At 61.4% G+C, this 26,547-nt stretch overlaps 4 protein-coding genes across 5 annotated transcripts; all 4 read right to left on the bottom strand.

Moving 5' to 3' along the window:
- Nucleotides 1-826: 826 nt before the first annotated feature.
- LOC112911490 (uncharacterized) lies at nucleotides 827-4,307 on the bottom strand. The gene is made up of 7 exons (XM_072743539.1): nucleotides 4,250-4,307; nucleotides 4,122-4,168; nucleotides 3,821-4,017; nucleotides 2,277-2,766; nucleotides 1,378-1,492; nucleotides 1,197-1,276; nucleotides 827-1,002 (listed from the first exon to the last, which is right to left on the bottom strand). The coding sequence occupies exons 1-7, from the start codon at nucleotides 4,305-4,307 to the stop codon at nucleotides 988-990; spliced, it is 1,002 nt and encodes a 333-aa protein (XP_072599640.1). The 3' UTR covers nucleotides 827-987.
- A 239-nt stretch (nucleotides 4,308-4,546) lies between these two features.
- On the bottom strand, nucleotides 4,547-11,521 carry FAM50A (family with sequence similarity 50 member A). Of its 2 annotated transcripts, none has more exons than XM_072744765.1 (14): nucleotides 11,461-11,521; nucleotides 10,731-10,937; nucleotides 9,419-9,503; nucleotides 9,216-9,315; nucleotides 8,807-8,952; nucleotides 6,562-6,638; nucleotides 6,385-6,451; nucleotides 6,208-6,269; nucleotides 5,782-5,858; nucleotides 5,466-5,520; nucleotides 5,254-5,302; nucleotides 5,098-5,168; nucleotides 4,905-5,015; nucleotides 4,547-4,766 (listed from the first exon to the last, which is right to left on the bottom strand). In XM_072744765.1, the coding sequence occupies exons 2-14, from the start codon at nucleotides 10,839-10,841 to the stop codon at nucleotides 4,758-4,760; spliced, it is 1,020 nt and encodes a 339-aa protein (XP_072600866.1). In that variant the 5' UTR covers nucleotides 10,842-10,937; nucleotides 11,461-11,521; the 3' UTR covers nucleotides 4,547-4,757. The 2 variants fall into 2 exon arrangements, with proteins under 2 accessions (XP_072600866.1, XP_072600865.1); XM_072744764.1 differs by lacking the exon at nucleotides 11,461-11,521 and adding an exon at nucleotides 11,251-11,314.
- Nucleotides 11,522-11,609: 88 nt separating this feature from the next.
- Nucleotides 11,610-17,749, bottom strand: GDI1 (GDP dissociation inhibitor 1). Its single transcript, XM_072744763.1, has 11 exons — nucleotides 17,511-17,749; nucleotides 16,172-16,279; nucleotides 15,934-16,033; nucleotides 15,657-15,791; nucleotides 14,998-15,196; nucleotides 14,591-14,722; nucleotides 13,920-14,019; nucleotides 13,329-13,500; nucleotides 12,888-13,032; nucleotides 12,705-12,759; nucleotides 11,610-12,615 (listed from the first exon to the last, which is right to left on the bottom strand). Exons 1-11 carry the CDS (start codon nucleotides 17,553-17,555, stop codon nucleotides 12,463-12,465), a joined length of 1,344 nt encoding a protein of 447 aa, XP_072600864.1. The 5' UTR covers nucleotides 17,556-17,749; the 3' UTR covers nucleotides 11,610-12,462.
- A 481-nt stretch (nucleotides 17,750-18,230) lies between these two features.
- On the bottom strand, nucleotides 18,231-26,330 carry ATP6AP1 (ATPase H+ transporting accessory protein 1). Its single transcript, XM_025988040.2, has 10 exons — nucleotides 25,735-26,330; nucleotides 25,372-25,498; nucleotides 22,937-23,011; nucleotides 22,464-22,657; nucleotides 21,918-21,958; nucleotides 21,030-21,115; nucleotides 20,351-20,589; nucleotides 19,644-19,691; nucleotides 19,326-19,557; nucleotides 18,231-19,083 (listed from the first exon to the last, which is right to left on the bottom strand). Exons 1-10 carry the CDS (start codon nucleotides 25,875-25,877, stop codon nucleotides 18,874-18,876), a joined length of 1,395 nt encoding a protein of 464 aa, XP_025843825.1. The 5' UTR covers nucleotides 25,878-26,330; the 3' UTR covers nucleotides 18,231-18,873.
- Nucleotides 26,331-26,547: the final 217 nt, after the last annotated feature.

Below are 26,547 nucleotides of genomic sequence, written 5' to 3'. Positions count from 1 at the left end.
TCTTTTGTTGCATTTATTCCCCAAGTGTCTTTTTCCTCCTGTTGCTATTTGTAATGAAATAATTTTCTGGATTTCAGTTTGGCTTGCTGATTGCTAGTGTATAGAAATCCAAGTGGTTTCTGTCACGATCTTTTGTCCAGCAACCTTGTTGAACACATTTGCTACTTCTAACTGGTTTCTTTTTTTTTTTTTAAGAGTTTTATTTATTCATGAGAGACACAGGCAGAGGGAGAAGCAGGCTCCCTGTGGGGAACCCGATGAGGGACTCGATCCCAGGACCCCGGGGTCATGCCCTGAGCCGAAGGCAGATGCTCAACCGCTGAGCCGCCCAGGATCCCCTACCAAGGGGTTTAAAATAAAAGACAGTCACGGTCCCCAGCTCCGGAGGCTGAAGTCAGAGATGCGGGTGTGGGCCGGGCGGAGCTCCCTCGAGCCCTCCTCGCCTCTTCCAGCGCCCCTGTTGCCGCAGTGTCCTCGGCCCGCAGGAGCACTGCTCCTGTCTCTGCTGTCACACAGCTTTCTCCCTGCATATGCATGTCTGTCTCCTCTGTTAGGACACCGGTCATCTTGGATTAGGGACCATTCTCGAGTGTGATCTCATCTCAATTTGATTCCATCTCAAAGCCCAGGTCGCAGTGAAGGGTCCTGGGGGGGGGGGGGGTACTGCAACACTTCTTTCTAGGGACACAATGCAACCCATCACATCAAGGGGTCAAGTTCACTTTTTCCACACAGATACCTGACTGCTCCAGCATCATTTCTTAGCCAGAAACGTAAGGATTTATGTCTGGACTGCTAGTTCCGTGCCCCCCACCTCCGCACCTACCCTCGTGCTTACGCCACATTGCCTCGATCACCGTGGCTTCGTAGTAAGCTCTGCAATCAGGTAATGAGAGCCCTGCAACTTTGCTCTTCTTTTTCAAAATGGTTTTTGGATTTCTAGGTCCTTCGCGTGTCTATATACCCTGACGGTGAGCTTGCCAGTTTCTACAAAAGAGCACACTGGGGTTTGGACGGGGATTGCATGGAGTCCACAGATCACTGGGGCAAGTTGTCATCATGGGGCCAGATCCTCAGATGGCCCCAAGGCTCCCACCTCCCAGCATACAGGCCTCTGTGACCCCCTCCCCTGGAGGCGCACGCACACACGCACGGTGAGCCATCCCTCCCGGGGTTATGGGGGTTACGTTACTAACCAGCTGAGTTCCTCCAAAGGGAGAGTGTGCGGGACGGCGTGGCCTCCTCAGGGGAGCCCCGCACTGCGAAGGGGCCCTTCCTGCAAGGAGAGATGCTCGAAGCAGGAACGGGCCTCTGGAGGGCACCAGGTGGCACGGCATGAGAAGAGGGACCTGAGTCCTAGAGTCCCAGGAAACTGACCTCTACCAAGAACGACGTGAGCTGGGGAGAGGCCCCAAGTCTCTGATGAGAAGGCAGCCCAGGCGACCTCCATGGCGACCTCCATGGCAACCCCGTGAGACCCAGGACCCGTGAGCTGCAGAAAGTGTCAGGTAAGAGCCCGGTGTCGTCACAAGCCACCGAGTTCTCACAGATCTGTTACACGGCAGCAGAAGCCTAGAACAGACACCCCAACTCTACCGAGTCCCCCAATCCAGGAGCATGAAACGTCTTTGCCTCTAAACAGATCTGTAATCGTACAATTCCATTCCTGTGAAATTTCCAGAAGAGGCAAAGGCACAGAAACAGAAGTAGATGAGTGGTTGTCAGGAGCTCGGGGAGGGGATGAGGGGAGGCTACTGAATGGGCACAGGGTTTCCCTCTGCAGTGACGGGAATGTTCTGGGACCAGACAGAGGTGACAGCCGGACTACACTGTGAACATACTAAATGCCACTTTGATAAGTACGTTTTTCAATGGTTACTGGTTTTCTGTTCTGTGAATTTTTCCTCGGTTGCCAAAAAGTACTTCTAATTAAATAAGGGGCGTCTGGGCGTCCTAAGTCGGTTAAGCACCTGACTCGATTTCAGCTCAGGTCATGATCTTGGGGTCCCAGGATCCTCAGTGGGGCCCTGCACTCAGCGCGGAGTCTGCTTGGTGGTTCTCCGTCTCCCTCGCCCCTTCCACACCTCCTGTGCTCTCTCTCTCTCTCTCATAAAAAACAAATCTTTGAAAATTAAATCAAACCCTACGCCAGGAGAACACGTGGCTCAGGTCGCATGTCCGCTGGTGGGGAGTGACGGGACCGCGGGCATCCACCCTCTGGCTCACGTCCCAGGCTCCACCTGTCTGGCCTGCCCCCCCAGCCCCGCCCTGCTCACCCGCAAGCTGCCCGCAGCATGCTCTGCTGGAACACCCCGTCCTCCGTCGTCGTGGAACGGCTGACTTCTCGCCCCTGCTCGTGTCAGGACCTCAGGAGGGCCTCTCCATCGCAGGCGCTTCTTGCTGCCGCTTGGTGCTTCTATCGCCCACGTGCGGACTCGCCCCCCAGCAAGGAGGCCTGGCCGAGCAAGAGAGGGCCGGCCTTGTCTCTCGGGTGCATCCTCGGCACCCGGCCCACCCCGGCCCACGCTGCCCCCCGGGCCGGCTGGGTGACCGCTCACCGGGCCTGGTGGCCTCGTGTAGTTCCGGAGCCCAACAGCCGTCCCCGCAGCTTCCCAGCTTGTCTGCGGCCCATCCTCTGTGAGCAGCACGTTCAAACGGGTGCAAGGTCCCAAGAAGAGGGCCCCCAGAGCTGCAGCGCCCTCCTCCCAGGAACTCCGGCCCGGGCCAGCCAAGCGTGAGGCCAGAGGCCTGGCGCCAGCAGCCTCACTGAGGACAAGGGGCCCTCCGTCAGCCCCAGCCCCACCGTGGCTGCGACGCTTCGCTGGCTAGAAGGAAGTGGCTCTCCCTTCCTTCCAGAACCCCTGCCCCCGGGCCCTGACCGCGAGGGCTCCCTCCCGGCCCCAACCGCACCCAACCTGTGCCTCGAGGACTGAGGCCCCGCTCCTCTCATCGGCTGTTGGCCAGGGAATGCCCTCCACTCCCAGGGGCTCCCCTGAGGAGGCCACGCCCACCCGCACACTCTCCCTTCGGAGGAACAACGGAACCCCGGGAGCGGGACCCCGGGAGTGCGGGCCCACCTGGCCCCCCGTGTGTGTGCGCCTCCGGGGGAGGGGGTCACACAGGCCTGTATGCTGGGAGGTGGGAAGCTTGGGGCCATCTGAGGATCTGGCCTCACGAGGACAACTTGCCCCAATGATCTGTGAGTTCGGTGCTTCCAGAACCAGGTCGGCTCCTGCCGGGAGCCAAGACTGGGCCTTAAGGCGCTTGCTTTCCTGGAGCTATGGGGCCTGAGGCGGTTCCCTTGCAAAGCATTTCCACTGGGTAAGCTGGCTGAGAGGGGCTCCCTGGCCGGGAGAAGCCTACTCTTTCCAAAGACGGCAGGGGGGTTGGTGCAGAAGGCCAGATGATCCCTTCTCCAGGCTTCCCAGTGCCAAACAAAAGGCCCCATTGAGGTCCTCACACTTGTCCCCCACATCCAGGACCTAGGGTCAGGCTGAGCCACTCGTTGCCTGCCGTGCCCGGAGGTCTCTGGCCTAGGCGACTTCCCTCCCCCGCCTCCTCCTCCAAATGACCCCGGATGGCTCTGCCCCAGACACAGGGCCAGGAAGCCCAAAAGAGAGCTCCTAACTGCCAGCCAGGATCGGCCACGCCGTATCGGAAAGGGACACAGAGCCCTGCCTGTGGGAGGAGGGCACAGGAGCTTCTGTACCTGGCGAAGTCGCCCGCTGTCATATCTAGGTATTTGTCCAGCACGTGGGACCGGACCCAGAGCTGGGATGCTGACTGCCAGCCAGGGCTTGACCCTGTTCCCTCTGCTTACCCGAGGGGAGCCAGGGGATCTGGCTGTTGCGGCAAGGACAGGGAGCAAGAGCGCCCACCCCGAGGCAGGTCGCCCTCGGGGCCAGGATGGCAGTCCGAGCTGAGCAGCGAGCGCGGGGCACCCCCAGCAGCCTTCCCACGCGGGGACTGCGAAGAGATGCCGGGCAGGCTGCAGCCCCGGGAGGGCAAAGCTTGTTTCTAGAGCTGTGGTGGGGATGTCGGGCGGCTGAGAGCCACAGGGCAGCCGTGTCCCCTTCGGACTGGCAGCTAGGAGACAGAAGAGGAACCGCAAGACCACTCACAGTAAACGACCGCAGGGCCACGAGGTGCCCTGCGGGGTGCCGCTTGGCTGCCGGGACGCGGGCCCGCCAGGCCCCAGTGCATCACCCACGGCCCTCTGCAGACTCACGTTACTCTTCCACCCTCCCACCGCCACCAAGTATCCGCTTCCTCACCAGATACAAAGACCAGAAACTGTCTGATTCCATTTCTGTGAAATATCTAGAAGAGACAAGTCCACAGAGAGAAAGTAGACAAGGGGGTACCAGGGGCCAGGAGAGACTGCTAATGGGCACGGGGCCTCCTTGTGGGGTGACAGAGGTGTTCTGGAAGTAGAGGTGATGGCTGCACAACACCGAATGTACTCAAGACCCCCGGATTGTACACCTTCAAATGATCAGAATGGTGAACTTCAGCTCGATAAAAAAACGTTTAGAACAAAGCACAGTGCAGGTGCTCCAACTCTGACGTGTGCATTTATTTACCATAAAAGAAACAGAGCAGTACAGGACGCCACCGGGGGCAGGGGACGGCCAGCCCCGTCGTGTCTCACCCCTGTCACGTCAGGGCTGAGGGAAGTGGGGGGCGGGAGCAGCGCCTGGAGTCCCGGAGACCCCGGGAGGGGCTGAGAACCGAGGGAGCCCGGGGAGCCTCGGCGTTCACCGGATCTGGCATGACAAGAGCACAGAGGAGGCTCGTGTTGCAGTGCCACCTGGGGTGGCTCACGGCTGCTCTTCGGGCGGCCACCCTGCAGCCAGGCTGGCTCCCGTGCTCCCAGCTCGGGCCACCCCAGGGGACCCACTCACCGTGTACTTGTCCCACTTCTTCTCAGGGTCGTAGGGCTCCCAGCGGCTGGCGGGGAAGATGTGCTTGTTCTTCTCGTACCAGCTCCGCAGCACCACCTTGCCCGCGTGGGACTGCGGAAGGACACGGGCCGAGCCGTCAGCTCGGGGCCGCCGGGCACCTGCCCTCCTGCCCGCTGCCCCCGGGCCACCGCACCTCGTCCTTCTCCACGGTGGCATCACTGAGCAGCCGCACGTCGTCGTGGACGTCAAAGTTAAAGAGCGGCCCTGCGGGGAGAGAGCTGCTGTCGGGGCGCCCTGCGGCGCTGGGGCTGAGGTGCGGGGAAGGGGCAGGGCTGGCAGGCGCACTTACCACTCTTCCCTCGTGCCTTGGTGACGATGAAGTCGTAGAAGCTGTGGTGCTAGGAGCCGAGGGCAGGAAGTGATGGCTCAGGACCCGTGTCGCCTTCTCCCGCCCGCACGCCCAACCACCAGCCCCACAGGCTGGGGCACGGGGACACTGGCGAGAAGCCCCTGAGCACCCCCAAGCCCCCGCCCAGGGCCGCAGGAAGAGAAGGGACTCACGTGGGGTATGATCAGGTCCTCCTTGATGTACATGAGCTGCTCCACCCCTGCTGACCTGAGGGAGAAAGGCAGGACGGTGGGGCCGAGGGGAGCGGCCAGCCGAGGAAACCCGGCGCGCAGCCGGGGGGCAGCGGTCTGGGCGGCAGCCCCAAAGGCTCTGGAAGCACGCTGCAAGGCTCGGGAGCCCAGGACCTCACCGCCCTCCACTCTGGCGCCCCGACCCGAGCTCCCCGCCTCAGAAGCACAGTGCCCAGGCCGGGCATCCTAGTGGGAGTCTCGGGGAGCCGAGTCGGGCATACACCGCCTGCGCCCTGACCTGAGCTCGCTGAAGTCTTTGCGCAGGATCTCCAGCGCCTTCTGCAGGAACTGCTGCATCGTGTTGCCCTTTTTCATCTGCATGAGCGCCCAAGTGCCAGGGTCCGGGAAAGTGAGCGGTGGGGAAGGGGACATGGAAGCCTGGAGAGGCGCTCTCCAGAGGGCAGGGGCCCGGAGGCCACGCCAGGCACCCTGGAACCCCCGGCTACCCCTCCGAGGGCCAGGCCCCCATCCCTGCTCCCCCGGGGGCTCCGGGGGCCCACCCACGGAAAGGGCCCGTGAAGCACCCAGGTCAGGATTGAAAGCTCCTTCCAAAAAAATAAATAAATGAAAGTAAAAAATAAATAAATATAAATAAAAAAAATAAAAAGAAAGCTCCTTCCAGAGGAGCTCCTGGGGAGCGGGGTGCGAGCCCCACACAACCTACCTTGACTGTCCGCCGGTGCCCAGACCCATCCCAGTAACTGAAGGTGATTTCGATCTCCTCACCTACAAAGCAGAATTGTGCCTTGGCCTCTGCAAGTGCCCGGGAGCGCGGGGCGCTGCCCTGGAAAGTGGGGGCAGCAGCAGCCTCTGCCCTGCATCCCCCGCAGCAAGCACTCACTCTTGATCTTCTCCTGCTTGGCTTCCCACTCCTGCCGCAGCTCCTCCCGCAGCCGGTTCTCCTCTTCCTGGGAGAGGAAACGGGTCAAGGACGGAGGCCCAGGGAAGCTCGGGGGGCACACGGCACCCCACGGCCTGAGCAGAAGCCTCGGCCCGAGCTGGGAGCAGCCGCTCTTACCTCACGGTCTCGGTCAGGCAGGAAGCTGGTGTCCACATCGGGGTTCTTCCCCAATTTCCTCTTCTTCGTGGAGACCTCTGGAGCAAAAAGAAACAAGGAGTCAACTGCGTCACAGGCCCCACGTCCAGGGCACCTGGAACCCTTGTTTCTCAAGCCTGAGCTCTGACACGACCTCCTCGGAGGCTCCCTGGAGCTTGCTGGCCCCGCCACCTGCTCCCAGCCAGAGCAACCGGCTGTCCTCCCCACAGCCCCGTGGAGACCCATCCCGGCCAAGGGGCCTTGGCCTCGGTCTCCAGCACCGAGCTGGGCAGGAGATGGGGGCCTGTGCTCTCACCCCAACAGCTGTGGCCTGCCGTGCGTCGGGGGCCCTAAGGCACCAGTGCCAGCATCTGAGGGAGCGAAGGCTGTGCTGCATGGGAGGAATGGGGGCACCCTCAGAAGGCTGGACACCCAGGCAGGACCCCGCCACGCCAGGCGCCGTGCTGCTCACAGCTGCACACCTGACCTGCCATCCATTGGTCACGGCAGCCCCAGACCCGTACGCGCTGCTTGCTCCCCGGGAAGCAAACGGAAGCCCGAAGCCCCGCAGCTACAACACTGGGGCCGGAGGGGAGATGGGAGAGAAGCCCCACCAGGGCTCGCCCGGTATCTCGGACTCTGACTCAGTTTCCACAATCGGGACATGGATGAAGTAGCATGGCAGTTCCTCCGCTGGCTGCGCTAGCACCTGTGAACACTCTCGCGGCTCCGAGGCCCCTGGAGAGTGCTCGTCTAGGGGCGGGGGGACTCCGAACCAGGAAGGCACCGCTCTGTCGGCTGATGGAGTGATGACATCATCACGCCCCAAGCTCAAGAGAGACCGCAGTGCAAAAGGCCGAGAATGGTTTGGGCACAATCAGGAAAGTGGTCTTGACCTCGCAGACCCCCTGAAAGGGTCGTACAGACTCCTAGGAGCACTTTTTAGAAACCGGGGACCTAGGAGACGAGCCTACACGCCAGCCTGCCACTCCAGGGCAGCGGTTCCAGAGGCCGCCTGCACCTCACACCACCCAGAGAAGATCCCGCGCTACTGCCCCGTCCAGGGGCCCCCTAAACCAAATCACGGTGGGGTGAGGGGGGGAAGCATTTGCGAGGCCGTGGCGACACGCAGTGACCTTAACAGCCTTGCCCCCAGACCCGTGCTGTCCCAAACAGTGGTCCCCCTGGGATACCACCAGACGTTACTCAACACTTAATATGACCAAATAGTACCGAAAGCCCCTAATAGAGCCATAGTCCCTTCTCCTGCGGCTCTGGGAACACACGAGACCCCAGGAGGCACGCGCTCTTCCTCCTAACGGCGCCCATCACAGCGGCGGTGGCCGCACCGTGCATGCCATCCCCTGCTTCAGTTCCCCGGCCACCACCGCCACAGCCCCCCAGGGCTTCAGATGTGCCCCCCCCCTCCTGCCCCTGCTGGCTCTGCTTCTGGGCACACTCATCACTTGGCGCTACACGCCCCCCCCATAGTCTCTCTGGTTGCTCGTGAAATTCTTCTCATCCTAAAGGCCCATCTCCACTGTCCCCCCACGGGACGCTTTCCCTGGCCCCGAGCTGGCCCCCGACCCCTAAGTAGGGCACAGACCGGCCCGCGTGACGCGAAGAGAGGGATGGCACCCCGCCTGTCGGCCTCGGGGCCGGCCCAGAGCAGGCATGGGCCACACGGGGCCCGTGCTGGTTCATCCTTGTTACCTGGCCTTCCCGAACCGTCCCTTCACCCCCCTTCAGCCCTCAGCTGAGACCTCTCCTGCCCACTGAGTAGCCCCTGGGCGTCTGGGGCTGTGTCAGTTCAACCTGAAATTCGTCACAGTGCACAGTTCGGTGTCCCAGTCACACGAGCCATGTGCTCGGCAGCCACCTGGCCGCACAAACGTGAACAATTTCACGATCACAGGAAACCCATTCTTCCTAGCACTTGCGAAGGGCAGCTTCCGGAGACGTCTTGCTGAGGCATCAGCCTCCCTCCGGCGGCCTCTTGGCCCGAAGGCCCCGAGCCGTGGCACAGAGGCCAGCCGCCTGCCTCGGACTCAGGTGGGGCCTGGCGGCAAGCCCCACCCCGTGAGGCTGGACCCTGTGGTGCGGGCCCGGTCCCCTCTACGGCCTGAACCTCCGCCTGAGCCTCAGGACCAGGAGCGCAGGGGCCACCAAGGCCGGCGGCAGGGCCGCGTCTTCCTGCTGGAGCCTGGTCGCTAGAACCGGCCCTCACCTTCCCTTTCCAGCTCTTCCTCATACACGGCCACCTCGTCCTCCTCGTCCCCGGCCTCCTCCTCTTCCTCCAGGGTGAAGGACAGGCTGGAGATCTTCCGCTTGGCCTCCTTCTTGCGCTCCTTCTCTCGTAGCTTCTCGAGCTTCCTACCAAGGCACACGCACCATGAGGCACCACGTCCCCGCCCCGAGGCTCCTCCCGTGACCCAGAGCTGCCCGCACTCAGTGCGGGGGGTGGGGGGGCCACACAGCACAGGCCCAGAGCGGTCCTAGCGGTCCTACCGGGCAGGGGCATGTCAAGCTCACAGGTGGACCCCACCAAGGGGCAAGAACAGCCTGGCCTGCCCCCCCTCCCAAGCACTGGCTCTGGCTTGAGGGGAGGACTGACGGCTGAAATGACGGGCACCCACAGCTGCAGCTCCTTCGACTGCTCTTTCTTGGCCAACTGCTTCTCCCGCTCTTTCACCAGGGCCTCCTGCTTGGCCTTCATATCATTCAGGGTCACGAGACCTGTGAGGTACAGAGAGATGGGAGGCAGGGTCGGTCACCCAGAGCCAGCCAAGCAACTGGCATCCGGGTCCAGGATGGGGTGGCATGCACAGGCTTCACTCACCCACGGTGCTGGACTTGAGTTCCGCCTCCACAGCGTCGTAGTGCGCAGAGAACTTCTTGTCGATGTTAGATTTCATTATGTTCTCCTGTTGAGGACAGAGGACAGCAGTGAGGACCACCCGCCGCCCCACCGTGGAAGTGGACACCTGGGTTCTAGTCTCAGGTTGGCCTCTGGATTCGTGACCTTGAGAAAGACATGCCCCCTTGGTCACTGTAAGGTTCTACGGGGCTATGAGGGGCCCTTGCAGTGCTGAGGATGCCAAAGGAGGTAGTTCTCGGCGCCCTGTGCTCTCCTGGCCCCTCCATGTCTCCTGCTGGGGCCCAGAGCTCCCCCAGTGGCCTGAGCTCACAGGCTCTACCTGCCTTTGGTGCTCTTCACACGCAGCCTTTAAGCTCCACGTGGAGACCCCAGCCAAGGGGTGACAGGACAGAGTGAAGACCGGCCCAGGGACCTAGTCCTCCACAGAGCCATGTGGCTCTGTCTTGGCCCTAGATGTTGCCAACAGCTCCCATGAGCCCGCGCTCCAGCCCAGCCCCATCCCACTTGGTACCACACAGGTCTCCTCTGGCTGGTGGCCTCTAAAGGAGGTGGCCAGCAGAGAAAGGCAAGTCCAGCTGGCCAACGGGTCCACCCTGAGACAGCAGCGCTGGGAACCCAGTGTAAGTGAGGGAGCCGGGCCTCGGCGTGCAGCTGCTTCCTTGGGCCTGGCTTCCATGGCGCCTAAGGTAGCCCGCTCTCCCTCTCGCCCCGAGTCCCTGCTCTTCGGACAAGTCTCCCCAAAAGGCCCAAGCAGAGGAACCCTTTCTTCCGGACAGTCCACCGCCACCGGCCACTCACTGAAGCCCTCGGTGAACCGCCAGCGCCCAGGACGCTGAACCTTGCCTTTGTCCTGGCACAGAGGGCTCTGCAACGAGCCTCGGTGGCCGGTGGAGGGCCAGGGCCTGTGGGGCCTCCCTTTCCCAGCATCCATTGGATCAGGGCAGAGGCCTGGTTCTCAGGCCTGAAGGGCGGGGGCAAAGATGTTCTGCGGACCGGAGCGGGGGGAGCCCTAATTCCCCCAATGGGACCCCTGGCTATGGCTCCCTCCTGTCGGAGGCTTGTCACAAGCTAGCTCATCTCGGCCACCTGGGCACGTTTTACGGATGAGACTGTCGCCGGATCGCTTCCGCCCTTTCCTGGAGCTGAGCAAGCAAGGGCCCCGCCCCGGCCCGCCATCGGGGCCGTGCGGCCGCCGCCCAGGCTCTCGCGGGGCCCGGGAGGGCCGGGGCGGCGGGCAGCGCGCGTGCTCGGGGCGGCCCGGCCTGGCCCGCACCTCGGCGATCCGCTGTTTCATCTGCTCCATCTGCTCGCGCTGCTTCTCCCTCTTCTTCATCAGATGCATGGCGCGGCCCGCCTCGCTCGCGGCGCCCTTGTACTGAGCCATGGCGGCGGCGGCGGCAGAGACGGCGGCGGCGGCGGCGGCGGCGGCGGCGGCGGCGGCGGCGGCGGCAGAGGCGACAGCGGCCTGGAGTCTCAGCGACTGCAGGGACGGCAGCAGCCGTGCAGTCAGCTGACGCCCGCGCGGTGACGTCGGCCACCAGGGGACGCGCAGTCGCCCCGCCCCCCGCGCCCCGCCCCCCCGCGCCCCGGGGCTGGACCCTTCCCGGCACCCTTGGTTCCCCGTCAACTCCTCCGCGTCAACCCCGGCCCGAGACCGGGTCCCCAGCCCTACTTCGTGCCGCTGCCCCAAGCCCGAGCCCCGCGCCCCCGCTGCCGTCCTGAGCCCGCTCCAGGGCCCTCGCCCCGCCCTGCCTCCCGCTCCTTCCCTCGACCCCATCCAAGCGCCAGCCCACCCCCCGTGAGCGCCACGGAGCGGCCCGGGTGCCCTCTGGGTGCCTCCTCCTCGACCTGGAGACGGGCCCTGCTGCCGCTTCCGCTTCCTCCCGCGCCCTGGGCCGGACCTCTTTCGCCCTGCGTCCCCCCCCTGACCCCCCAGGGGCTGCCGGCCCGGTGCCAGCACCAACTTGCTGGGTGGCCGTCGGCTCGCAAGGGGCAACACTTGCCCTTTTGACCCAGGAGCTAATCGCCTGATGAAGGGGGCCGCCCTGTACACTCCGGGAGCGGAAGTCTGACACTGATACAACGTAACAGCCCAGGAAGCCGGCGCCCCGCCCACTGCCCAGGTTTGGGAAATAAGGCTAAAGATCTGGGCTCAGGTTTCAACACAGTTTTATTGGGAAGTTTTCTGTGAAATACACTAGAGGTTGGGGAAGGGGACACATTCACTTTGCAAGGTAAGGGGTTCCCACCACTAAGGGACAGGTCGTGGGGTGGGGCAGGGCATACTGGGGTTTGGATCCATTTTCCCACCTCCTTCTGCTTTGCTCACATTTCTTTTCTCTCTCAGCAAATGCCAGAGAACACAAACACAAAAACAAGAAACAAAAACAGCAAGATCAACCTTCAACTGGGCCGCACCCAAGCCCTCTCCCCTCCCAGGCCGCACCACAAGGCTGCGGGCGAGAGGCACAGTGCTCCCTTCTCAGATCGGGCGGGCCAGAGTTAATAAATTAGAATAAATTAACGAGGGCGGGGGGGGGGGGGGGGGGGGAATGCAACTTTGTGCTGGGAGGGCCCCTTCTCTCCAACACACAAGAGAGTTGGTGGGGGGAGGCAGGGGGCATCTCCAAAGGCCACTACAGTAGGGGTAAGAGCAGTGGGGGCAGAAGTCAGCTTTTCCTCCACGTTCTTCCCAAACAGAGCAGAAGAATTAGGAGTGGAGGGGGAAGAGACACACACAAGGAGAAGAACCCTCTTTTCCCAGAATAAGGAAGGGCCAAGAAAGAGGATGCTATCCAACCCCCCGTCTCCCAAACCATCGCTAAGGTTAAGGATTTGGTCAGTGAATCAATGAGGTGGGTGACAGGAATGTAGAATGTGGTGGGGGAAGCAGAGAATGCTGAAAACCGGGGTGCCCAGCCACACCCATCTCCCCAGCCCTCGAGGAGAACAGACTTGGGTCAGGAGAGGGGGCACCAAGGGCTGGGGTGGGGTGGGGTCGCCAATCACTGGTCAGCTTCTCCAAACACGTCATTCTGTTTGCGCTTCATGTTCTCAAAGTCAAAAGCAGAGCCTGCCATGCGCTTGTAGATGTCTTTGATGTCATTGCAGGTTGTCTCGAAGTGTGTGGTGGCATCATAGGAGCAGGAACAGAACACCTGGAAACATCCAGAGCCCAGGGCCAAGGTGAGTCGGGCAAGGGCCCTGGGTGAGCAGCTAGGAGCTGGGGCCAAGACAGCCTGCTTACCTGGCTCTCAGAACCGTCATCAATGGGCTCGTATAAGTCACTGATGGCCACAAACCTGAGGGGCAGAGAGGGGAGGGGGAAGACCTTGCAACAAGCCTTCGTCTCCTTGGTCTCTGCCCCCCAGCCCCTTGGCCCCCTTCTTTCCCCCCAGCCTCAGCCTCAGCCTCGGCCCCAGCCCCTCACTTCTGGTCAATGGGCTCCAGGAGCTCCAGGGCAGGCTCAACCTCCTTCTCCGGCTCAGCTGTCTCCACTGTGGTGCTGGCAATGGCGATGTACTTGCCCTGTGCAGCCACGTTGTGTGCATAGGAGATCATGCACACGTAGATGTCTGCCCACGAGAAGGGTCTCCGTTAACATGGGCACAGAGGGCTCCTGGAGGCTGGACTCGATTCAGGTGTGCCGGCCCACTCCTCCCCAGCCCTGCCCAGCAAGCAGCATCCAAACCCACCCTCACAGAGGAGGAGAGTCCAAGCCACCTAATCGCTAAAGCCCCAAGCCGTGGGGACTGCTATGCAGGTCCCCATCCTTCCATGCAGGGATTAGGCAGTCCCAAGAGTGACAGAGAAAGGCAGAGCCACTCTCAAGAGAGAACACACTGGAAGAAGTCACGTGAGACTCAACTACCTGACTTCCTGTTAACTTGGTTCTGGGGGATAATGATTTGGCAGGAGTTGGCATCATTGGTGTTCTTGATGGGGTGGCTGAGGATACAGATGATGCGGATAACCTGGCCGGCCTTCCGCACTCGGTCCGGAATGTAGCTGGGGTCACAGATCAGCTGCTTGCAGCGGGCCACCTGTGAAGACACCAGCGGGCCCATCCAAGCACTCCCCTGGGTGGTTGTGGGGCTGAGTGCACAGTGAGGGCCGGCACTACGCTCCTCTGAGCTGTCACCACTGACACTCCTGTAGTGTTCCGCTTCATCCTGTACCTCAGGGAGCTGGCCCCCCTATGCAGGGCTGGGAAAACCCTTCTGCTGAGACACTGTGATCAAGAACACTCCCTGGTCCCTGACGCGGCACGTGGGTTTGAGATACCTCTCGCCAACAGAATTAGCTACGTGGACTTCTTTTGGAGCTCTGGTCCCCAGCCCAAGGCTCTTGGACCTGATTAGCAGCAGGCCCAGCAGGGCCAGAGTCACTCACTGGGCAGAGTGCCCCGAAAGCGGCCAAGCCCCACCCAGACCATGATGCTTGCACTGTGGCGACGACGTACCTCTCCCTCAGACTTCACACCCACCACCTTGCCATTCTCCATGATGATGTCATCCACAGGTTTGTTCAGCATGTATGTCCCTCCGTAGATGGCACTCAATCTGTGGTGGGGAGAACGACCAGAGAATCCCCTTTCCAGGAGGAAACAGGGACTAGTGCCACTGTGCGCTCCCTCCACCAACAGTGGGGTACAGAGAAGGCTGCCCTAGGCAGGCAGAGCTCAGGAGACCTGGTGGTTCTTCTCAGCTCTGTCACTGCCACAGACTCGGGATTTTATCCGGAGTACTCCTTCCTCTCTGGAGCTTCCACCTAGACTATTCTGCAAAGAGCTAGTATGAGAGTGGCTTGAAGGTACAGCTAGCTCCTCTGGGGAGCAGTCTGGGGAACAGAACAAAGGCCTCTGGAAAAGCCCTCTGACTCCAGGTTCTAAGGCTCCAGGACCAGCCCTGGTGCTGCCTGACTCAGGCTGGAAGCCAAGCAAGCCTGCTGGTGCAGGCCTGCACTTCAACGCCCTGCTGCAGCACACTGCCCCCCACCCTGTCACCCAAGCACGGCATGAAGTAAATTAGACCACGCCGGGAAACTACGAATGCTAAATGCTCAGGGGGGCCATTTCCATTCTTGGCTTTAGTCCTCCTGAGTTCTGTCACCAGAAAGAAACCATGCCCTCACCTTGCAAAGCCCTGGGGCAGCTCACCAAGGCCGTAGAGTGGGTACAAATACGGACTCTTTCCATACCGAGCCAGGGACTCACTGTACAACTTGATGCGGTTGATGGTCTCAAGACAGGGCTGGTCCAGGTAGCTGGGGGGACGGGGTCAAGAGAAGAGGCTCCAGCGGCAGCAAACCCAGCTCACCTCCACCCAAGCACCAGGCCGACCTCCCCCACCACCCTCTACAGCCTGGGGAAGATTACGGGTCAAATAAATGCAAAGAAGGAACAACAAAAAAAGGCAATGGATGAGCATGTGGCTGAGTACAAGAAATGTGCAGGGCGGGTCAAGGGAGCGGCACACGGGAATGGGGAGAGCGAGGTGCAGGCCAACAGGGGGCGGTCTGCCATGCCAGCTTCCCCTCACTCATCAGTGCGGTAGAGGGCCAGGGCATGGCCAGTGAAGTCGATGACATCCTGGCCCAAGTCAAACTTCCGGTAGACGTCACGCATGCTGGTGCTCTGGGGGTCAACACCCTCGAAGGTCTTGGGGTCATTTTCATCAAAGTTTGCCACAAATACCAGGAACTTGCGGAAACGGCGTTTCTCAAACATGCCCATCAGATCTATGGAGGCAACGTGAGAAGAACCCTCACGCCACAGACCGGGAACATCTCCTTACCACCAGGCAGACCAGGAAAGCGGGCACCCTGCTCCCAGCTGTGTTTTGCTGCTGACAGCAGTGTTAACTTTAAATTAGCCTCTCTGAGCTTCTTGGCCTCAGTTTCCCCATCTGTACAAAGAGGGAATGGGACTGGACAAGCTCTGAGGACCCTCCTGGCTGCAACACTTGGGGATGTTTCACCGGTCAAGTCCAGCCCTTGTCAAAAGGCTTAAGTCTTTCAAGATAGAGCGACCACCCACGCATTCCCCTCGGCACATGGACTTCCCTCCTGGCATCCATCGTGCGGCTCAAGGCAACTGAGGGAGCACAGAGCAAGCGGGTTTCCGGTACTGCACGGGGAACGCTCCCTTGGGCAAGGGGCACCCTGCTCTCTGCCCCTCGCCATGGGAACGTGTACTCACTGGAAGCCAAGGCTTCGGTCTCAGTGGATGGCACTTTATAGATCTTTCCCCCCTTGTAGACGAAGCTGCCCTCCACCACCTTGAAGTCCAGGTAGCGCGTCACCTCTGTATATAGCAGCATCTTTACCAGCTGCCCTGTGAGGCGGTGGGGCGAAAACAACATCAGCATACTTCCCCCCAGAAGCTCCCTAGCTGGTGTGGCTGTCCCTTTTTGGGAGCCTGACCCTACTCTGGTCATCCTAACCACCCCCCACAATATCTCTTTCATCCCTCTCACCATTGGCCATGAGGAACTTCGGGATCAGGTCAACGTTCCAGTCTCGGCCCCTGCCCATCGCCTCAGGGGGCCCCTCCAGCAATTGAAAACGCTTATAGAGCTGCAAGCAGGAGAAAGAGAGGCACCTCGAGGACCATCGCTTCCTGTCCCTGCCCCCCTTCCCAGAAAACCTGGGGAGCTGCTGTGGCACCCTACGGGAGAGGTTACTGGGGGATGGGTCCAGGCCTGGCAGCCTCACCTCTTCCAGGGGTGTGATGGAGGAGCTCTCACCCCCATAGTAGGGGTTCCGGTCCATATGCAGCACTTTCTTGCCGTTCACGGACATGATGCCCGACAAGATACATTCCTGGGGAAGAGGGCAACATGCGCGGCACTCCCACCTGCCCACGTTCCCACCAGCAGCCCTGATTTGTTCCCCACCCTAAACCTGAGAGGAGAGCAACGCTAGCGACTTTGCTCCAGTGAAAGGTCCTTCCACCTTTTACGCTGCCTTGCCTAAAATCAGGGGTGACCGCTTCACCAGGCCAGTCTCTGTTGTAACTTTGCTGGGCAAAGGGTTGAATGAGGGAAGACAAATAACGACGGTGCTGAGAAAAAGAGCGTCCAGCAGACCCAAGGATGGTCTTCTGGCAACTTCCATGCCAAGAAAGTCATCTACCTAGGTAGGGCCATGCTTAAAGGCAGACGAGACACAATGAGCCACAGAGGAGGAGATCCAGCTGAATAGCCAAGGGCACCAGAAACGGAAGTGAAGAAAGGCCCAGCACGGTCCCGCAATCTCAGGCCCCACCCTGGGCTGCTCTTCCCTCAAAGGACAGGAGCCTCTGACCCTGTGCCTGCGGGCCGCGGGAGGGGCTCATGCACCCTGACAGGGGCAGAGCAGTGTCTCCAGGGGAGCTGTCCAGGAGGGTCCGGGGAAGGGGGAGCAGAAACGCCCTCGGCAGTTACTGTCAGCAGGCCAAGGACAAAGGCTGCACATACTACTCCGCCCGAAATCTCCATGGGAAACCGTGCTGGGGTAGCGGGAATGTGCTCACTGGCCCCACTGCTGCTCCTTCTGGAACATTCCCTGGGTCCCCGGGCCCCATGAGAAACCAGGAACGCAGGAGGACGGCCCACGCAGGCGAAGCCCCCCTTAGCCAGGGTCCTTGTACTTCATCCCCACCGGAACCACCACAGGCCGGGGGAGGGGGGGATGCTGGGCGGGTGAGGGGCGCGGATGACGGGTGGGGGCCGGGTGGGCGGGGTCGGGGGCACGGAGGGGGGCCTCGGGCCGACGGGGCTGCGTCTTCGGGCCCAGGAGGCCTCAACAGGGAGGGAGGGAGGGACGGGCCGGGGGCCGAGGGGGCGGCCAGGGAGGGGACCGTGTCACGGAGACGGGGCCACGGCGGTCGAGAAGACGATGTCGCGGACGGGGGAGGAGGTGGGGGTTGGGCACGGGGCTGTCGTCTCGGGAAGCTGGGCGCCGGGGAGGCAGCGCGGCGGCCGCGCCGGAGGATGGGGGCGGCGGCCGGGGGCGGCGGCGCCGCGGGGAGGAGGGCCGGTGCGGGCTCCCGGGCGCCCGAGGCCGCACTTACGGTGAGGCCGGTCCCCAGCACGATCACATCGTATTCCTCGTCCATGGTCAGGCCTAGCTGGCAGCGCGCGACGCTCCTCCTCCTCCTCCTTCACCACAGCCGCCGCCGCTGCCGCCGCCGCACTGGACCAAAGATGGCGGCGGCCGACGCTGCTTGACCCCTCCGCCGCGTCAAAGAGTCCCGGCCCCTCCCCGCGTCCCGCCGCGCCCGCCGGGGCCCCCGCCTCCCCGGCGCGCGGCCCGGAGGGGCGGCCCGGGCCCGGGCCCCAGCGCCAGCGCCGTTGCGCGGCCGGCCCCGCCCGCCGAGGGCCCCGAGGGGGCCGGAGAGGGGCGGGCGGGGCGGGGCGGCCGGCGGCCGGTGCTGCGGCCGCGAGGGATCCGTGCGCGGGAGCCGCGCGCCCCCCGCCCCGCCCCCCGCCCCCCCCCCCCCCGAGGCTGGGCGCGGCGGGCGCGCGCTGCTGCGGCAGCCGGGGGCGGCCCCGCGGGACGGCAGGGCGGCTATTGTCACGACGGGCCCCTCCCCGCGGGCGCCGGCCGCCGCGCCCTGCCTGCGCGCCGCAGACCCTCCGTAGCGTCGCCCGCCGGGCCCGACTTGCCCGAGACCCTCCGGCCTCCCCTTGGGCCTGGCTCCGGTGCGGCTACATCCGGGCGCCTTCCGCGGCAGCCCTGAGCCCAGGGCATCCCCTGTGCCCAGCGCAGAAATGAGGGACAAGAGGCCGGAGCGTGTCAACCTGTCTTTATTTTATTAGGAAGGAAACCATCGAGAAACCCAGGCTCCTGCCAGGCACTCCTGGCTGGAACGTGCCAGAAAACCAGTGATCACCCCTGGACCAGCTGCTGTGGAGGCCCCTTGGTTCTCAGGCCACAGAGATAAACCCCAGTGTACTGCTTATTATTAGCACAACATCACCAAAAGACAAGGACACCAGCCAAGCGGGACGGTTAAATAGTACTTCCACACCCCCCAAACTCAGGGAACCTCCAGCTTGTAGCTGCTACAGGGACCCCCTTAAGCCCGGGGAGGGAGCATTTGCTACACAAAAGCACTATAAACAGCAAGGGGTGAAGATGGAGATGAGAATAAATAAGGGGGAGGAGAAGGGCCCTAGAACTCATGACCTCTCCTACAATGACCGGGCCTGGGAGATTTGTCTACTATCTATGAAGAATATGTACACCTCGTTGGTACAAATAGGGGTGGGAAGCCCCTCAGTGGGTTGAACGGGGAACAAGACAGGCTGAGGAAAACTGGGGGTTCATGCTCCGGTTAGGAAGAGGGGAAGCCCTTTGGTCCAGGATGCCTGGAGGTGGGAAACTGACAACCTGGACACCATCACGCCTGCAACCCCCCCACAGGAACAAGGTCACACGATCTGGGTCAAAGAGATGGTGGGGCCCTTGTGGTCGTCAAAGCGGTCCATGGTCTTGAGACTGAGGATCATGTGCAAGCCATAGGTGAAGATGAACAGCATGAACAGAGAGGTAAGCAGCCCCATCCAGATGCCCGGGGAGAAGAAGCCCGCACAGTCACTGGCGTAGGAGAACTGCTCGCCGCTCACGTTGAACGCTTGGATCTGGGAGGGGAGAGAAAGGACCATGTGGCCCCACACCGAGGGAGACCCAGTGAGGCCCACCGTGCCCAAGTTAGTGGGTAGTCCAAATCTCGTGGGATGGGAGCACTGTGGGACAGGACTCTGGACTACATGTCCGAGCCCGAGCCTGGACCCAGAGATGCTGCGACGCCATCGGGTCTCTGCTCCCTCCCGCCTCTCTACCAGTACCCCACTATCTCCAGTCTGGGCCCCACGTTCCCTACCTGGAAGTCCCGAAGAGTCACCTCCCAGAGAGAGGGCTGCAGGCGGGGCACGAGGAGATTGCCGTTCTTGCTAAGGCTGCTGACATACTCGCAGTGAAAGGAGTAGATGCTGGGCCCCGTGACCTGGGAGGCATTGAAGTAGGCGACAGAGCCATTGCTGTGGATTTCGAGGCGCTCCATGGTAAACCAGTGCCGGGCAGACACTGGGTAGAAGCGGTTGGCCAGAATGAACCTGAGGCAGGCATGTGGGGTGTCAGGCAGCTGGGAAGGCTGGAGCCACACCAGCCTGCCCATAGGTCAACTGCCCCTCCGACTCACCTGAATGTCACTGTGGTACCAAAGAGTTCCTCATAGGTCAGCGAAAGCCTGCAGGGCCAGAGTAAGAGGTGAGCCGTCAGGCTCTGGGAGGGCCTTTAGCATCTAGCGGGAGAGCGAGCTCCTCAGGCCTAGCCCATCTATGCTGCCCCAGGTCCTTACAGCCTCCCGGGAAGCAGTGCCCCCCCCCCCACGACAAATGGGAAAACTGACGCCCTATCACACCTAGCTCAGAAACCAGCACCCAGGTTCCGCACCTCCAGCTGAAAGCACCTTCTGGTTTCCCTGAGCCCACTGCCCCTCCTTTCAGCTCCCCCTTAAGGTTACTGAGATGCCTAGATTGGGCTTTGGGGATAAAGGTAGTCTGTCCGTCAGTGTCAGTGTCTGTGTTTGTCTCTGTCTCTGTCTCTCCACACAGGGAGGGTACAGAAGCCTTTAAAGGACCTCAGGCCTGGGAGATGCCCCCGGGCAGTCGCCCTGAGGCTGTTAAGGGCAGGGGTAGGGGTAGGGGAGTGTCAGGTTCCCATGTGACTGGGAAGTGTTAACAACCAAGGTTCCAGGAAAGGACTAGAAGGCATGGAGAGGCAAAACTCTGAGCAAGCCCCATCCCCAGAGCCCTCCAGCAGCCCCACCCCACTATCCCATCTGCTTCCCACAGTGAACACCTCCCCCATACCCACCCACCTGCAGGGACAGGTACCTGCCCTTACCTGGCATAGGAGTCATTCCAGAAGGAGCCAGTCAGGTTGAGCTCCTGGATCCCAAAGGTGAGGAAGGTCAGATCCTCCCAATGGTCCCTGTATGCCACCGAGAAGTTCTGGGCCCAGAACAGGATCCGGGGGGCAGTATCATTGTAACTCACAGGGGGATAGACTGTAGCCGACACTAGCTGTTTCTGCAGCAGCTGGCGACCTAGCCCCCCGGCCACCATGGCTACTTCACGGGCCACCTGCACAAACAACCCAAAAGCCTTCTCTCAGAATGGCCCAGAATCACATGACCTGCGCTCAGTGTCCCCACTGGGCACCCGGTCTAGCATCTGCAGTTCTATTGGTCGTGCTCAGAGGCCCCTCTCCAGGAAGCTTTTCCTGGCTGAGCCCTAAGCCCTGTGATGTTCCTGGTCTCCCCAAAGTAGGAACACTTGGACATACCGTCCGACCAAGCCAGGAAATAAGACCCACCGGATAAGAAGGAAAGCTGCCGCCTGGAAGGAGGAAGCAGGACTTTCTGGTCCATCCTGGTCCCCCCACCCCGGCCTCCACAAGCCCAGGGAAGAAGGCGACCCCCCTAAGGCACTCTGCTCAGAGCCACACCCCCTCCAGGCCCACTCGCCCTGTGGTGGCCGCCCACACCTCCCAGAGCCCTGCCGAAGGCTACTACGCTGCCTACCCTGGAAGGGCGGACCGCTGTGAGGGCCGCTGTGTACGGGACATCTTCAGACTTGAGTGTGCTCAGCACCTGCCCGATGACCTCATCTGAGGAGCAACAGGGAGAGCAGAGGACCAGGTCGTGGGCAGCTCCTCACAGCAACACCCTAACGCCGGCTAGAAACCATCTGGCTGTCCCACGCAGAAGACTGCCGACACAAGGCCGGGCCCTTCCATGCACCACATTAGTGGGGTTCAGGGGGATCGCGTCGTGGGGGTGGGGACCAGCAGACATCTCCCACCCCTGGCAACTGGTACGTCCTCCGTGGTGGGGCGCTGAGACCTTCCCAGAGCCGGCTCCCATCCAGCTTCACTCGTGTTTTCCGTTTCCACCAAGGCCCCCAAGAGCAGCTGCTACTCCTACCCGTCCACCCCAGCCTCCCTGGGGAAACCTGCGGCCGGCCTCAGTAGTTGGCTCCCTAATGCCAAGCCCCAACTAACTTACACAAGACAGAGATCAAGAAAACTCCCAATCTGCCTATACGTTTTCAATGACCTTTCCGTGGGGAACGACTGCCCTTTATAGCAGAAAAGGAGTCCTCAGAACTGTTTTTTGAAACGTTGCTGGTCTCCCAAACCCAAACTTCTAGGACTCGCGCTGCTGGAGTGGAGACTGGCTCCACAGGCTCTCACTCGGAAGGCCCACAGATGCCCTGACACCTCTGCCCAGCTGTGGAGGGGCGAGGCCCGGGGGGCCGGCATCTTTCTGCTCAGCTGCCAGTTGTTCCGGGGAGCAGGGGAGCCGCCCTGGGAATGAAGAGGGACTGAGGAGGAGCCGCGAGGCAGCTCTCTGTAGCCAAGGGCTGAGCGAGGCTGGAAAACATGTGCCCTCCCTGACCCTGCTACTCACCATTGCCCGTGAGAACCTCCCTCGGTGCCATAAGACCTGAGCTGTGGAAGAGAGGCAGAGCATGAGAGCCCCCGCAATCCGGACAGCGCCCCACCGCCTCGGGACAGCTCCTGTCTACGCCTCCAGCACGCCCTCCCCTCCAGGACTCCGTCCTTCCCCACGGGCCGCGTTCAAGTAGCACAATGTAGCTGGGGGCTCTGGAGGCCACGCTCACTCCTCCCTCTGCACCTTCGCTGACTGCCTGGCCCTGCCCTGTCACCCCTGTGCCAGCTGCTCCGGGAACACGTCCCAGCTCAGGGAGCTAGCTCCCGCAGCAGCAGGGCCCACGTCTGCTGCATCTCTGGAGGCCCGACAGGCCTCACTCAGTGCTGGGCACTAACTCCTGAGTCCCCACTGACCAGAAGCCCTTCCCGCCTCTTCCGGACACACAAAGCACCTTCTGATCAGGCTTCAAGGGACTGAACGGGAGGACCGTTGTCTCTGGCTGACCTGTGCCACCACAGCCCAGAGCCTCACCACTCTCTGGGCTCCGAAGCTGGGGCATACCTGGACGTGTAGGGCAGGCGGATAAGCAGCAAGGCCGGGAGGCTGGCATTGAGTTTCAGCTCCCGCAGGGTGGCCAGGTCCACGTGCAGGGGGCTGGCCCCGAGCTTCTCCTGCAGGTAAGTGGTCAGAGTGCTGACCGCATACCAGTCGACAGCAGGAAGCACCAGAGAGGAAGGTGCCAGGTCCAGGGCATTCTGGGGGCCAGGGAGAGACAGAAGGATAGGTTAGCAAGGGACCAGCAGGCCTGAGCCAGCCCCCAAACCTCTCTGGCAAGGCACAGGCACACCCACACTCACACCAGGGTCTTATTCAGAGTCAGAAAGAAAACACCCCACACTCCTGGTCCCTGACATCTCAGGCCTTTCTACCCTCTAAAACCAGCACCTCTGGTTCCTAATGGGACAGTATTTATTGAATGGAGGGAGAGAGTGCAGGAGAGCCCCCATGGCCCTTGGCTGGGAGAGGACTCTTACCTCCAGGTTAGAAAAGGCGCTATCCTGCTTGTTTCCAAACACGCCGCCATATGCTGTGAAGTCCTCAATGCTCAGCTAGTAGGGAAGCAGAGAAGGTGCCTCAGAAGGTTGGGCCAGGACAGGGGGCAGACACCTTCCCTGCGCAGTGGCAGGGACAGCCAAATCTCATTTGCAATCAGACACGGTCTAGTCAAAAGGGTGGACAAAGGCACGTTTGGGGGTAGCGAGTGGAGGGATGGGAGGTTCTCTTTTTCTCCTTCCTGGTAGGGTGAGAAAACATGGAAGGTGGTCATGGGGTTGGAAGGCAATCTGCAGGCAGGTGACTCGTAACCTCAAGATTCAGAGTCAGCCACCTGCCTTCAGATGAGGAACTGGCTGGGGAAGAGGGAAGCTGGGGGAGGGGCTGGTGGACAGCGAGGAACATTTTCGGCAGCTCCCCCACTGCCACCGCCGCCCCGTCCCCGGGGCGGAAGTCAGAGAAAAGGAGAACCTGCGTGCCAGCTGCAACGCCTAGCACCGCCTATGTCCAACCTGGACAAGACCCTTTTTCAAAGAGGGCAAGAAGTTCCTTCCCTGCCTGGTTTTGGTGGAAGGTGAGAGAGGAAGATGGTGGAATCTGCGGGAAAGAGCACTGAAGTCCTTGGAGCTCTCCGGACCACAGTAACCACGATCCCATCCCTTTTCCTCTGCAACCTAGACGTGTCCTTCAACTCCTGCCCTCCACCCGACTCCCAGCTTCCTCTGGCTTTTCCCAGTTAGGCCCAGATGCGATCTTAATCCGTTTCCCTAACCTGATTCTGTTTAGTATACACACTTGCCCAGCCTCCTCTGCCATCTAGACAGGAATCCTAACCCTGTTTGGCTGCCTGGGCTCTCATTCTGAAAGCCGAGGAACCACCACCGTGTCCTCTCGGGACTCCTTGCTCAAAATTGCCCAAAGCTTCCTGCCACATTTAGAACTGCAACCAGCCGTTCCCCGGTTGTCATCCCTTGGCTACCTGGCTACCTGGCTCTCCCCTACTACACTCCAGCCACACCAGCTCTTTCATGGGCTCGCCAAGCGCACTCCTTGCCCAGGGCCTTTGCACCTACTGCTCCCTCTGCCAGGAGCACTCTTCCACCTATACCCACATGGCTGGGTGCCTCTCTCCATTGAGGTATCTGCTCAGATAGCCCTCCTCAGTGAGCCCCTGTCTGATCACCCTTATCTTAAACAGTATCACTAATCATTCTGTTCCCATGGCCTGCTTCTTTCTCTGAAAACTACAGCAGCATTGCCATTATATCATACACCAACTTAGCATGTACCTGTTGCCCTCCCGAGGCTGCCAGCTTCCTCTGGGAGGGGCTTGGGTTACTCTGCTCGCTGCTATGTCCCCAACACTTGCTACCTGGGACACTACAGGCAGTCCATACTTGGCCAATGAATGAATGGATGGATGCCATAAGGCGACCCCGGAAACGTGTTTTACGAGGCTTATAAGAATCGCTCCTCACAGTCTTCTGATACAGGTGGTATCTTCATTGTACAGAGGAGGAAACTGGCATTCACAGATTATCTCCCACATCCAAAGGGTGGTAAGTAGTAGAACCAGAACTGAGTTCCCGTCTAACTACATTATTTACCACCTCCTGGAAGGAGTGCAGGCCAGCATGACCACCACGATGTGCCCAGAGAGCAACTGAGCAAGATCACAGGAGAATGAGCCACACAGGCCACCCCTGAGGAAGGAATAAGTAGAGGCTCAGTAAGCTCCCAAACACCAATTCTACACTGCCCTAGAATCTTCTCATGGTCCATAAGCCTGCTTCGGAGGCAGAGACCTGCATGGCAGGGAAAACTGTGTGCCTGAGCACAAAGTGGGGGGTGTCTGACATACTCCGGCTGGAACCAAGTGTGGTGCACATAAGCCACGGATCATTAGCCAATGGTTGCACCTCTACCAGCCTTAGTTTCCTTGGCAGTGAATCCAAGATAATGACATCAGCTTAGCATCGTGCATGTGAAGCACTCAATTAAGTGATCATTTTTCGATTACCTCTACTATCATCATTAAAGTTAGGATCACAGCTCTGTCACCCATTAGCTGAGTGACCCTAGGCAAGTCATTTGCCGTCCTTGGTCCCGAAGTCTTCTCATCTGTAAAGGAGGACGATAATCCCCCCCACACAGAGTAGCTCGGATACGTGCTTGGTACTGGGTAGGAATCTGGCCTCTGACCCCGGGCTTCAACAGAATCAAGTCAGTGCCATTTCAAGGCCCTCACCGTTCCCACAGAACCTTCTCCTGCAGGCCTTCCCAAGAGAGGAGCCACACTTCCCTACGGTTGGGACAAGGTCACTGAAGCCTCCCCTGGGGAATGGGCTCGGTGTCCTGGGGGGAGGGGGGCCTGACTTCTTCGGATGACAGGGAGAGAGGGCTGGGGCGGGCGCACCTTGTCCTGCAGGAACAGCAGCACATTCCGGGGGCCCAGCTCCAGGGCGGGGTCTAAGTAGGTAGAGAGCTGCATGTCGCTGGTGATGTGGCCCTCGTGGGTGCTGGCCGCAGGACCCCACAAGTCCCTGGCAGGGCACAGAAGAGGTGCTGTCAAGTGGGGGGTGCAGGCTTGCGACCATCGTGACGCGCGGGGCCCCGAGCTCTGACCCGGCTGGCTCCCCACGGGCCGCCGAGGAAGGGACAGTCCGCCTCTGCCCCCCTCGGCCGCCGCTCGCTGAGGACAGCCCCGGAGCCGGGCGAGGGCGCCTCAGCCGCCGCGGCGCGCAGCGCAGCCTGCCCCGGCCCGGCCCGCCACGCTCACCGGTCACTCGACCACAGCACCAGCGGCACCTGCTGCTCCGCCGCCGCCACCGCCACCAGCAACAGCGGCAGCCACCGCATCTGCCTGAGCGCTGGGGCCCGGCGCGTCCCCGCCAGCACCCGAGCCGCAGCCGTCGCCGCCATCACAGCCTCGGCCTCCACTGCCTCGGCCGCCGCTGCCGCCGCAGATCAGGTGACCGCCGCCTACGCCCGAGCTCGCCCCGCGCTCCCATTGGCTCGGGCACAGGCCGGCTCGCCAGGCGCGCCGGTGATTGGACAAGGCTCACGCCACTCACGGCCGCTCCTTCGCACGGATTGGCTGTACGTGCCTCCGGCGCGCACGCTCCGTGCGGGAAAGGCGGCAGGGCGGGGCTCGGCCGGCTCCCACCGCGGGCTCCCAGCGGGAGCGGGGCGGGGCCGAGGCGGCTCGGCTCACCGGGTCCCCGCCCTCCGGGCTTCGCGTCTCCCGGCTTTAATCCTCCTTTCGCTTAAAATGGCAGAAGTGGCTTCTTTTTCCCAGAGGTGGGCCCCGCCGAGACAGAGGAGGCGGCCGGAGGGCCCGGGCTAACTTCCAGAGGAAGGTCCCGCACTGAAAATGGGCGGGGAGGAGGAGGAGCGTCGGGGGGGAGGGGAGGAGCCAGGGAGAAGCGCGGTTTCAAGGGCACCAAGATGAGCAATGTCAGTGTCACCTGCTGCCACGAAGCACGTAGGATGAGGACAGAAAACCGTTTCTTGGACTTGGCAACACCTGGAGGCCTTGGCAGGAGCGATGTCAATGGGAGGAAGGAGACGTGGTTGTAGATCGTCTTTTCTC

Source organism: Vulpes vulpes, chromosome X (assembly GCF_048418805.1).
Source record: "Vulpes vulpes isolate BD-2025 chromosome X, VulVul3, whole genome shotgun sequence".
Classification (NCBI taxonomy): Eukaryota; Metazoa; Chordata; class Mammalia; order Carnivora; family Canidae; genus Vulpes; species Vulpes vulpes.
This window is presented reverse-complemented; position numbering and strand designations above follow the sequence as displayed.